Source organism: Dendropsophus ebraccatus, unplaced genomic scaffold (genome assembly GCF_027789765.1).
Source record: "Dendropsophus ebraccatus isolate aDenEbr1 unplaced genomic scaffold, aDenEbr1.pat pat_scaffold_847_ctg1, whole genome shotgun sequence".
NCBI lineage: Eukaryota > Metazoa > Chordata > Amphibia > Anura > Hylidae > Dendropsophus > Dendropsophus ebraccatus.
This window is the reverse complement of record NW_027210447.1, coordinates 5,062-17,962: the sequence shown is the minus strand read 5'-3', so window position 1 is coordinate 17,962 and position 12,901 is coordinate 5,062. Positions and strand designations below refer to the sequence as shown.

At 43.3% G+C, this 12,901-nt stretch overlaps 1 protein-coding gene across 1 annotated transcript; it reads right to left on the bottom strand.

The window, feature by feature from the left end:
* Nucleotides 1–1,405: 1,405 nt before the first annotated feature.
* On the bottom strand, nucleotides 1,406–12,483 carry LOC138780791 (retinoblastoma-like protein 2). The gene is made up of 5 exons (XM_069956715.1): nucleotides 12,462–12,483; nucleotides 11,078–11,207; nucleotides 10,494–10,693; nucleotides 8,004–8,068; nucleotides 1,406–1,530 (listed from the first exon to the last, which is right to left on the bottom strand). The coding sequence occupies exons 1-5, from the start codon at nucleotides 12,481–12,483 to the stop codon at nucleotides 1,516–1,518; spliced, it is 432 nt and encodes a 143-aa protein (XP_069812816.1). The 3' UTR covers nucleotides 1,406–1,515.
* Between the last annotated feature and the right edge of the window lie 418 nt (nucleotides 12,484–12,901).

Genomic DNA, 12,901 nt, shown 5'->3' with positions numbered 1-12,901 from the left:
CCTCTTGGATCATAATGTGGGGGACTGTGGCCTTGTGACATCTTTATATGTGGCCCCTTCATCTCTAGTATTTTACATTTATTTGCTATTCTTTTTCAATACGTATTTATTTCACAATTTATATGTGCTATTTAAAAGGTATTCCCATCACAGCCATTTACCATGATTGTCTGACAGATCTGGGTCCCAATTCACGGGCCTGTCCATATGTTTAAAAATTAGGAGACCCCTGACCATCATCCTGCCTGTTGAGGTTACCGTAAATGTGCACAACTCTCTCCATTCACTTTTATGCATGTTTCCTTGGCTGTAACTATAACTCCGATGGCACTGAACAGAGAAAACTGCACACATGCTCCGTTCCTTCTCTGCTTTTATATGATGGCTGGCTACCATGCCAGGTAAAACAATGGTCATTAAACCCTTGTTCTTAACTAGAGATGAGCGAACTGGGTTCGGGTTGATTCGAACCGAACGTTCGGTATTTGATTAGCGGTGGCTGCTGAACTTGGATAAAGCTCTAAGGTTGTCTGGAAAACATGGATACAGCCAATGACTATATCCATGATTTCCACATAGCCTTAGGGCTTTACCCAACTTCAGCAGCCACCGCTAATCAAATGCCGAATGTTCGGGTTTGGATCGACTCGAGCATGCTCCAGGTTCGCTCATCTCTATTCTTAAAGGACAACTCCCACAAAATTTTTTTTTGCTCATTTAACACACATTACAAAGTTATATAACTTTGTAATGTGGTTAAATACCCGGCCTGGCCCCCTTCCCCCACTTTCGGACCCCGACCCGCCCACCCGGAAGTTAAGGAATGTATACATTACCTATTACGATCGTCACGGTCCTCTTCTCCGGGGCGGCATCTGGTGACGACGACGTCAGAGCCGAGGGGCGGTCCGGGTCTTCTTCCTCCTCGGCGTCTTCATGCAAAGTGAATGGGGATGAAAAGGCTGCTGGTGCACATGCGCACCAGCAGCCTTTTCATTGGCTGGAGCGCATCACATGGCTTCCAGCTTGCTCAGCCCTGATTGGCTGAGCTTGCTGGAAGCCATGTGATGCGCTCCAGCCAATGAAAAGGCTGCCGGTGCGCAAGCGCACTGGCAGCCTTTTCCATCCCCTGGACCCGGAAGTTGGAGACATCGCTGGATGGCGGACGGCGGCGACGGAGAGGCGGACGGCGGGCGAATCGAGTGGCGATCGTCACCGGAGAGATGGTGAGTATGGTGTCTGTGTGTGTCTGTGTTTTTTTTTTTTTTGGGGTCCCGCGGGAGTTGTCCTTTAACATAGTTGTGGGTCTCCAATGTGTAATACAACGTAGATAAGCATGCAATAAATGTCTATGATCGGAATACCCCTTTAACTGTGTTTCTTTCCTTTTCAACATCTTACCTTGAAAATTAGGGTTCAGGAGCTCTCGACGGTTTGGACACAGCAAGGCATTCCCATAGACAAGGTCCAAGGCACAGAGAAGAAGATGGTAAGAATTCACCAGATCATCACTTATCATTGGAAAGTTTCCTACAGACAAAACAAAAAGAAGAGGGTGTTCAATTTATCTTTACTAGAAAACCCTTTATGTGCTGCACTTTGTGCTATTGGAAGTGAAGTAAACTGTTGTTGGGATCATCAAGGTTTACGTCTCCATGGCGGAGCAGCTACACAAAAACATTGTGCGAAAGCGCCCATGACCACTGGACACTAGGACACGGCAAACAGGTTCCCTGGACACCAACACATTTGTCAGGTGTCACAAGAGCATGTCTTCCCAGCATACACAGTACCACCTCTATTCCCACACATTGGAGAATAGAACTCATCTATGTGCTCAAGTGTAATATAAAAGTACAATTTTAGATAATGGGTGTATTCTTCCTTTGGAAGCGATGGTATTTCAGTAAGGCCATTTTAGACAGTTTTTTCTCTAGTGAATCTTTATGGGAAAAAGTATGTATATACACTTAGCACAGTGTATCACCAGAGTGCCATCTGCACCATGTTTTTATACTTTCTGTGCTTATGTGGTTTTCCTGTGGGCACCACAGCTTCCTCTCACCATCTGAAAACATAGTAGAAATGAATTATTTTCCCATGAAATTCATCCTACACATGTGGTTATGTATGTGGTTTTGGATTTCGTAATTTTAGGAAAACCATATTGTAAGCTCCGAATGGGTCCAGACATAAAGTGAATGAATCCGCGGATGGTGAAAAACACACTGAAAATGGCGCTAATATTCCATAGTTCAGAATGTGAACCACTAGAAACCTGTGAACAAATGCTGCTTTTTATGGGTAAGGGTAAACACCTTACACAGGCTCATGAAAGTTCATACATCAGCTGCCTGCCAATACTAGAAAATACTAGAAAGATGTAGCTGTAAACCATACACACAGAAAGGAAGTCAGGTGTTCACAATGTGTTTTACACTTTAACCCCTTTTCTAGTATGAAAATATTATGTTGCTGGGTCTGGGATAAAACTAAAAAAGTGATACTTAGTAACCTTGGTTCCTCACAGCTTCCATTTAGCTCCTTCCAGAACCATATGTCAGAACAGGACCTGCACGCTCAGTCAATGACTGCAGTGGTGTCAATGGCACATTATGCTGAGACATTTAGGGTGCCTTCACACGTACCGTATCGCTGCGTTTTTAACGCTGCGTTTTTTACATGCGCGTTTTGATTTTCACATGATTTTCATGTGAAAATCAAAAATCGCATGTAAAAATCGCACCAAAAACGCAGCGATAAAAACGCTGTATTACGGTACGTGTGAAGCTACCCTAAACAGGGAGAAGAGAGGGCAGTGGGGAACCAAAAGAAGCTGCAGTGGAAACTCTGGGGACTAGGGTAAGTATTACCTTTTTCTAATTTTTACCCTAACAACATATGTATGTCTTTTTTATAGTGGAATACACCGTTCAGGAAACAGCTACTTTGGGCCTTGAGGACATTGCATTCCCCCCCCCCCCCCCCCCCATTTTTCTATCACTTCATTTCAAGAGGATGCAATTTTAATTTTTTATATCAATGTAGAAGTATAAGAAATATAATTTTTTTGTGGCATCTGGGGTTTCCTTGGGGCTTATTCCTCTCTGTAAATAGGTACCTCTCTCATATAAACCAGACAGCAGGATAACATCACTAGAGATGAGCGAACCGGGTTCGGGTTCGAGTCCATCTGAACCCGAACGTTCGGTATTTGATTAGCTGGGGATGCTAAACTTGGATAAAGCTCTAAGGTTGTCTGGAAAACATGGATACAGCCAATGACTATATCCATGATTTCCACATAGCCTTAGGGCTTTATCCAAGTTCAGCAGCCCCAGCTAATCAAATACCGAACGTTCGGGTTCGGATCGACTCGAACCCGAGTTTACCCTTACCCATAAAAAAGCAGCACTTGTTCACAGGTGCCGAAAGTTCGGGTTCAGATGGACTCGAGCATGCTCGAGGTTCGCTCATCTCTAAACATCACCAAATCCCACCACCAAAGCAGTATTCAGATTTGACAGAAGTTCTATAGATCTGGCAAATCCATATTCATAATCCAAATTCAAATAAGAGCTGTCAAACCTGACATCTGCATTGAAGTGCTTTGTACTGCACGTCCCTGGTGTCTAGTGGGTCGGATCTCCCCTCCGCGATGCGAGGGGGGGGGGGGGGGGTTGGGGGAGATCCGTTCTTCTGTCCGGTCCGGGTCTCAGCGTCGCAATGACGCTAATCCCGACTCGGCAATAGATTGCTGTGGCCTGCAGGCCAAAGCAATCTATGACCGATCTAATCGATCTTTGCTGTGTATATACGCAGCATTGTTCTCTATGAGAGATCAGTGCTGTGTATATACAAGTCCCCCAGGGGGGCTTCTAGTTGATGTAAAAAAAAAAGTAAAAAGTGTTTTTATTAATAAAAAATCCCCTCCCCTAATAACAGTCCAAATCACCCCCCTTATCCCATTTTACAAATATAAATTAATAATAAACAAATAAATAAACATGTTTGCTATCGCCCGAACTATTAAATTATCACATTTCTGATCTCACACGGTAAACGGCGTCAGCGCAAAAAAAATCCAAAGTGCAAAATTGCGCATTTTTGGTCGCATCAAGTCCAGAAAAAATTTAATAAAAAGTGATCAAAAAGTTGTCTATGCGCAATCAAGGTACCGATAGAAAGAACGCATCATGGCGCAAAAAATGACACCTCACACAGCCCCATAGACCAAAGGATAAAAGCGCTATAAGCCTGGAATGGAGCGATTTTAAGGAAAATATATTTGTTAACAATGGTTTGAATTTTTTAAAAGCCATCAGATAATGTAAAAGTTATACATGTTACATATCGTTGTAATCGTAACAACTTGAGGAACATGCATAACAAGTCAGTTTTACTATAGGCGAACGGCGTAAATGCAAAACTCCCCGAAATCAAAACAAATTCGTTTTTTTTTTTTCAATTTGACAGCGCAAATTATTTTTTTCCCGGTTTCGCAGCATATGTTATGGAAAAATACTAGGCATGTCCAAAAATAAAGAGAAAATACGTTAATGTAAATCTGACAGACAGCCTATTGGGCATCTGACATACAGTGTAGTATTGTGTAACAGGACACAATCCTTATAATCTATCTGAACTATAAGCACATAGTAATAATGTATATACTCATACCAGAGTGTACAGCCAAGTACAGAATATGGATACACTCTAACCAGCCTCAAGACAGAACATACCTTTGGGGTCCTGAACCTGAAGCAGCTGTCACCCTGACTGAGAGGGAATCTGAATCACTGAGAAGGGCTGCCACCTCTGACAAGGAAATTGTCCCTCATTGGCCTCTATCTAAAAGGAGTCTTAGACAAGCCCAAACTTGCCCTGTGTGTCTGGTTGCTAGGACCGGGCTACTAGTGATGCTAAACTTGGTGCCTACTAAATTGCTGGGGTAAATGAGCAGCTCATATTCATCAGAAAGGGGGGGAGGACGGAGTTAACCCATTCCACACCACAGGCCAGACATCTAGGTAAGTCCTTGTTTGGCTCTACTAGTTATATATTACAGACTAGTATAGGTGAGCTAAAAATGATAAATTAAATTTCCTCGGAAATTCTGCTACGGTATTATAAGAGGACAGAGAGAAACAAACGTTCCTGTCCGGGAACCATACTTCGCAGGAATAAAATGCCAGAATAGTAAAGACTGACATGAAGATCAGGGAACACTTTAGCTTTGGGCCCTATTACTAAGGGCCCTATTACACGGGGCGATGCAGAGGAGCCTCCTTGTTTCCCGCTCGCTGCTGGGGCTATTACACGCGTCGGCAGCGAATGGGTAAGAGCTGGAGGGGGGGTCTGCTGCCACCTCTCCTGTTCCGCGGATTGACGGCAGCAATCCCTGTCGTTTGTCTTTCAACATGTTGAAAGACAATGACAGACAACAATCAGCTGACATAGTTCATTTTGGCGCATCGTTGTCTTCTATTACACGAGACAATTATTGGCCATAACGGTTTTGTGTAATAGGGCCTTTACACAGAGAGATTTATATGACAGATTTCTGAAGCCAAAGCCAGGAATGGATTTGAAAAGAGGAGAAATCTCAGTCTTTCCTTTATGACCTGTTTCCTGTTTATAGTCTGTTCCCGCCTTTGGCTTAGAAAATCTGTCACATAAATCTTTCTGTGTAAAGGCACCCTAAGGCTATGTTCACACTCTGTATTAGACCGGCCGTTCCGTGACCCGGTCAAATCACGAAACGGCCGGTCTCTGCCCAGATGATCCCGGCCGGTTCTGCAGGACCAGCCGGATCATCTTTCTGGCCGTAGTGTTCTGATGCGGGCGCCCGCATCAGAACTTGCCACTGCACTCAATGAAGCAAGCGGCAGGAATTGTGTGAACTGACAGGGTTTCCTACGGCCGCAGCTCACTGAATTGCGGCCACAGAAAACTGACATGTCAGTTATTTGCAGGTCCGCATGGGATCCCGGCCAGAGCATATACGATGTGTATACGCTCCAGCCAGGATCCCATTAAAGTAGAGGCAGTGTTCCCCTGCGCATAAAGTGTTCCCCTGCGCATTTTACGTAATGTGAACATAGCCTAAGACTGTAGGGCTTTCACAATTGCTACACATTAGGGTTTTACTTTATCGTATCGCTAGATTTATTATGTGATTACCCTTAGTGTATTTAGCTGTTTTTTGGGGGTTTTTTTGCGTGAGACTCTGTGAAATGTGAAAACAGTTTACTTCATAGTTGGTCAGGTAAGTGCAAAGTAGATCCAAAACAAGTCTGAGCTGTCTGAGCTGCTTTGTTCAAAATAAAGAAAAAACATGATAAAATCTAGGGGTCGCAGCGGACACAATTGCAATCTGTGGCTCTCCAAGTGGCACAACTGATAGTAAATGTACAACTTACAGCACTTAAAAAAAAAATTCATACTACCATGTGGGCACGGTCCTTTTTTTCTTAATATACTACGACGTCTGCGCCGATTTCTGATATGCAAATCAGGCCACTCGATGCACTGGAGGTGGGTCTTCAGTGTACCAATATCCCCTCCTCTCTGTGACATGCATAGGCTTGATTCACAGAGGTAAACTGCGGGCACCTCGCCCAGCTCCAGCGCCCGATTTGCATATTAGAAACTGATGCAGATGGCAGGAATTAGGAGTTGTAGGTTTCCAAAAGCTGGAGAGCCATAGTGGCACAGTACACTGAAGGAGACAGTGGTACAGTTCATTAGAGGGGGCAGTGGCAAAATACATTAGAAGACAGTACAGTACATTAGAGGACAGTGGCACAGTGCATTACAGGGGACAGTGGCACAGTACATTACAGAGGACAGTGGTACAGTACATTACAGAGGACAGTAGTACAGTATATTGGAGGACAGTGGCACAGTACATTACAGGGGACAGTGGTACAGTATATTGGAGGACAGTGGCACAGTACATTACAGGGGACAGTGGTACAGTATATTGGAGGAGAGTGGCACAGTACATTACAGGGGACAGTGGTACAGGAGGACACTGGCACAGTACATTACAGAGGACAGTGGTACAGTATATTGGAGGACAGTGGCACAGTACATTAGAGGGGTCAATGATTTTATACATTGACCTAAACTTCTATCCATATATTGATCCACATTTACTAAACAAAAAGCCAGCACTTTTCGTAGACTACCCTCCACCCTTTTTTATAGCATGCATTTACAAGACATGTAGCTGTACCCTCAAATCAAAATCACCATATATTCTGTAGGGGCCATTTGTATATTATGTCCCCCTTTTAGTTGCAACCTTTGCATAATCACAGTCAAACAGTAAAATAACTATAATTTGATCAAAACGCATGAATGGATCCTTACAGTGTTTTGTGTAAACATCACATATTTTGTATGGTATTATTATTATTTATCTTTTCAGGCCAGGTTCACAGTTTATTTTCTATTTATATTTTAAAGTAGAATACACTGGTATTCTGCTCCTAATGCAGCTTTAAATGATGTCCCATTAATCCACCCTTTTTTTTTATCCAGGTTGGCATTTGAGGGCTTGTTTAAATTTTTTTAAACAAGAATGGACAGTGTTACTGAAGATCATCCCGGCAGGTACTGCAGTACCGGCCGGATTATTTTCATTTCTGCTGAATTACAGTACATTACAGTACATCGCTGCACACCATGGAGCATGCGGCCAGAGCCGCATGCTACCTTGTGTACACTGACAGGTTCTCTGCAGCCGTTATTCAATTAATAGCTGCCGCAGAAAACTGACATGTCCGTTTTTTGTGCAGCAGGATGGAATCACAGCCAGAGCATATACCATATGTATACGCTCCGGCTGGGATTCACTCTTCTTGCAGCACAAAGTTTAGTATTCATCACGGCCGTTGTTGCAAATCGGCAACAATGGCTGTGATGAATACTAAACTTACGTTGTGTGAACATAGCCAAGGACTGCATCTAAACACTTCTTACAACATCTACTTTACCTTTAGCATTGATGAACAACACCCAGCAAAAGTTAAACACTTCAGATACTGTGCAGGGTTGACGCCTGAAATTAGAGGGGCAAAAATCAAGACATGCGATAAAATTATACAAAGGCCTTAAATTCATTACAAAAGGAAATGATTCAAAGCGATGAGGCAAAATATTAATACAGTGGTACCTTGGTTTAAGAGTAACTTGGATTGAGAGCGTTTTGGAAGAATTTTCAAAAAACTCAGTTTTTAAAATTTTGACTTGGTTTAAGAGCATTGCTTTGGTTTAAGAGCTCTCTGGGTGGGAGGGGAGTGGAGGAGGGGCATGGTCTGCATAGTGGCGTCTACAGCACTGTACTCAGACCATGCAAGTCTCCCCCACCTTATAAATCATAGCAGATCCTCTTCAAGCTGGGGCTTGCATCAGGGGACAGGACTGTGGAGGTAATCTCTCCATAGCTGTAACCCCTCTCTCTCCGGACAGAGTGCGCTGCTATACAGTACCACATCTGCCCTACTCATTCCTCCCTGCAGTCTCTAACCCTTTGTGTTTCCCATCCTCTCCTAACCCTGCTATAATGTGCTTGCACTCACACTCAGCTATAATGTACCTGTACTTACACTCAGCTATACACACTGCTGCTATAATGTTCCTGAACTTACACTAAGCCTGCACAGCTATAATGTTCCTGCACTTACACTCCTCCTGCACAGCTGTGCGATTCTCACTTCCTGATTGGTCCATGCTGAACACACATCCCTTCCCCAATGCTTTCATGTGACCACACAGACCTCTGACCGCAGCCCTGCTTCTCTATGCTAGCCTGTTGTACTACACTACTGCATTATGAGGATCTGCAGCTCCATCTTGTATCTACAAACTGCTGCAGGTTTGTGCACTTCCTACACATTATATTCCACATGCTCATTGCTATATTGTACAGTAACTTATAATGACATATTCAGCTGTTTATAAATGTTTGTTTTACATATAAATGTCTGTTCTACATGTTATTCAGAATAAAAAAAATATTTTTGCGGGTGTGGAATCAATTGTCTGCATATCAGTGATTACTTATGGTAAAATTTGCTTTGGTTTAAAAGTGATTTGGATTACAAGCATGGTCCCGGAACGCATTATGCTCGTAATCCAAAGCACCAATGTAGTAAAATGAATATATATTGCATGTTGGATGATGGATTTTGGGACAATCTACATGGTAACTATACCCTTATAAGACCACAATAACTTAAAGAGGATGTACCACCAGGTACATCCTCTTTAACCTGAAGCCACGGATCCCCTAGAATGAATGGAGCCGCGTCATACAGGGGAGGGAATTCCCTCCCACTGGGGGCGGGCGGGCCTACCTCCAGTGCTTGAGCACCGGCCGGTTCCGCTGCATAGAACTGCACCGTGCATGGGAACCGGGCCTCGGTCCAGAAAACGGACCGCGGCCCCCAGCTTCCCGCTGCCGGCGCCGTTCGATCCGTGGCTTCAGGTTAAAGAGAATGTACCTGGTGGTACATACTCTTTAAGAATCAAATACATAATTAATCATTTGTTTATTAATTAATGATAACCAAAACATCCTCTAAAATAAACATACACTAAAGACATTTACAAACATGGTGGAGGGGCCAATTACTGCAAAAATGAGTGTCCCAATAACAAGAAGCAACAATAATAACCAAATAATGAATATTAATGAGACTCCTATGCTACATGCATTACAAGTAAATGTGGTACTAAATAAACCACACAATATCCTTGCCAACTATGAGGCCAAATTGCCCACTATTAAAAAAAAGTTCAGACCACAGTTACACAAAGGAGTCAAGTCCCACATGCAAAAAAAATGCCATTTGTGGGTACAGAGTCACTTTAAGAACAACTCTGCATCTATCCACTAGGAAACTTAAACCACCAGATCTTAAAGAGGTTATCCAGGAAAAAATGACTTAGGGGAAAAGTAGGAGGTCACCGGCGGTCTGATCTTGTACCTCCGCCAATCTCTGTATCGGGCCCCGCCAGCTCTGTTATGAATAGAGCCACATATAACATGTGACCTGTGGCTCTATTAATTCCTTTGGAGCCGAAGGAAAGTACAGCTGAGTACAGCGTTCTTCCTGCGTACTCTGCTTTTTCCATCGCTCCATAGGAATGAATAGAGCCACTGGTCGTGTGACAGATCTGCAGCTCTATTCATAACAGAGCCGTTGGGGCCAGATACAGATATCGGCTAGGGGTACAGATATCAGATGCCCCACGACCTCCTACTTTTCCCCCCCAATCCTGTGGATAGGGGAAAAGTTATTTTTTCCTGGACAACCTCTAACATATTAGATGTACAGCAAACAGTCTTCCCATTGCTTAAAAACCCTGTAGTGGTTACACTCTCAGTAGATATTAATATTACGTAACGGCCAAAGGAAACAAATAATGAATAGAACGCAGAACTAAATAACTAAATAACTAATTAAAAATTTCAAGTCTACCTTTGCTTGCGGCCTCTGTGCTGCCGCAGCTGCTCTTCTTGCGGGTTCTTGAAGATCTTTTGGAAGATGGGGTCATATTTTTTGAAGAAACAGCAGTGACTGTAAAGTTACGTTCAAGCTTCCTTGTTCTCTCTCTGAATTCGTCAGATAAATTGGCCATATCCTCCCACTTCTTCATCTTACTGAAAAACTCAATCAAGCTTTAAAGAGGGAAAAAGAGAAGAAAAAAAATAAGTATGCCAAGGGTTCCCAATAAAATGTACATAGTAGCAATATTTAGATACAGGAAAGCTTTTTTTTTTGTGATTCCAGTTGAAAACCCCAAGGAATGTAATATAAGGATTCTGCATGGGATTTTTTACGTGCCTTCTATACATACTGGTGGTTAGTTGTCTTCTAATTGCTACTAGCAACAGAAATAATTAAATTGTCGGAAAAACCTAGTTAATGAATATTGGAATTTTGTCAGAGCACTTTTGTGATGTATGATGGAATGCATGTTACAGGTTATTGCTGCACATGCTAGGACCATATAGACCATTGTGTACAGTTATTCTGCAGCAAATAATACTAGTTTGCGTTACCTTAGTTCTGAAGAGGTCAGGATCCTGGTGAGGGACACATAGTTTCCTTCCACTGTACCTCTGCCCACTGTTGGCACAGACTGTCTGCATGCAACGTACAAGGCACACGCCAACCAGTGCAATGCATTCCCTGCAAAACAAAGGTCCTGTGTTACTGCTTCCCTTATTGAGATGCTTTATCTAAACAAGAGTCACAGACTAGTAAAGAGACCTCCTACATACATACATATACAGTGCCTTGCTAAGTTATTCAACAATTGTGTTTTCCTGTATTAAAACCTGGAAGCAAAACATAATCTTGGGGCACGCACCATTTCTTTTACACAGTATGCCAACCACTTTGAGGGTATCTGAACGTTATTTGAATACAGTCGTTTTTTGACAATTATGGCGATAAATAAAGAGCATGATTTAGGGCCATAATTATTAAAAAAGCATGTATTTGTGCCTCAAAAAAACATTGTGTGAACATAGTCTGAAAGTTCAAAATATTTTAAGATCTTTATAGAAAATGTACTATCAGGTACAGTCACTTAAAATGTAGCTTATCAATAGAATGACGCCGGTGCTGTGGACCTTTTCTTGAACCTCGACCTGGTTCCCTTGCGCGGCGCCGGTCCATTGCCGGGCACCGACTGAGGCTGAAGCGCTGGAGGCGGGCTGTCCGGTCTCCAGTGGGAGGCACCATGTGCGGCAATCGGGGCGCAGTTCCAAAAAAGGACTGCGGCACCGGCTTCCCTGTGTTCTATTGATATGCTCGACTTAAAGCGGCACTATCAGCAGGTTCTTCCCAGAGAACCTGCTGATATGCCGTAGTAGCTATGTATGTCAGTAATACATAGCCACTACTTTAAGCCCTGTCCGCCCCTGCATTGTTTGTAAAATCACTAAATGCTTTATGCAAATTACCTGCATAAGAGCATTTAGGGCGTTGCTCTGGGCCAGAGAGCAACGCCGCGGCCCGCCCAGCTCGCCCCCTGCCATCCAGCCCACTATGCATATTCATATACGCATAGTGGGCTGTATACACTGCGGCTGCGCAGGGATGCACAGGCTGCTTCTCGCGCATGTGCGAACCCCCCGGGCCGATGCGGACAGGGCTTAAAGTAGTGGCTGTGTATTACTGACATACATAGCTACTACAGCATATCAGCAAGTTCTCTGGGAAGAACCTGCTGATAGTACGTTCGCTTTATTGTGCATAAGTATTTACCACCCCCTGAGGGTCTCTATTCTGTGGACATAACTTTTGATGCAGGAGTCCTAGGGTACATCTCTATTAGGTTAGCACATTCTTACAAGAAAAAACGGTTCAACTTTTTAAAGTTAGATGTGTTGCATTGGTGGACAGAAGTCTTAAAGGGGTTATTCCTCTCAAACTTACCTTTACATATGTTGCTGCCCATGATGAGACTAACAATTCTTTTCATACTTGTTATTATCAATTCAGTCTCCTTCTCCCAGTTCTGAGCTGCTGCTTTCCGCTGAAGACACAAAAAACTGTGTGAGATTTTCTCTCCGTCTCTTCCTCCTCCCCTCTGAGATGGCTGATGTAAACAAGTCCCAATCTGCAACTTCTTAATGCCAGGAGGGTTAATCAGTCAGCAGCCTGACCCCAGAAAAACCCTCCCAGCTTTGCAAAGAAGCTACAAAGTTGCAGATAAAGCCTGTAAGGGACTTGTTTATATCAGCTGCCTCGAAAGGAAGGGGGAGGAGGAGGAAACAGAGAGAAAAGCTCACACACAGTCTTCAGTGTCTTCAGCAGAAAGAAGCAGCTCAGAACTGGGGGAAAGAGACTGAATAGATAATAACAAGTATGGAATA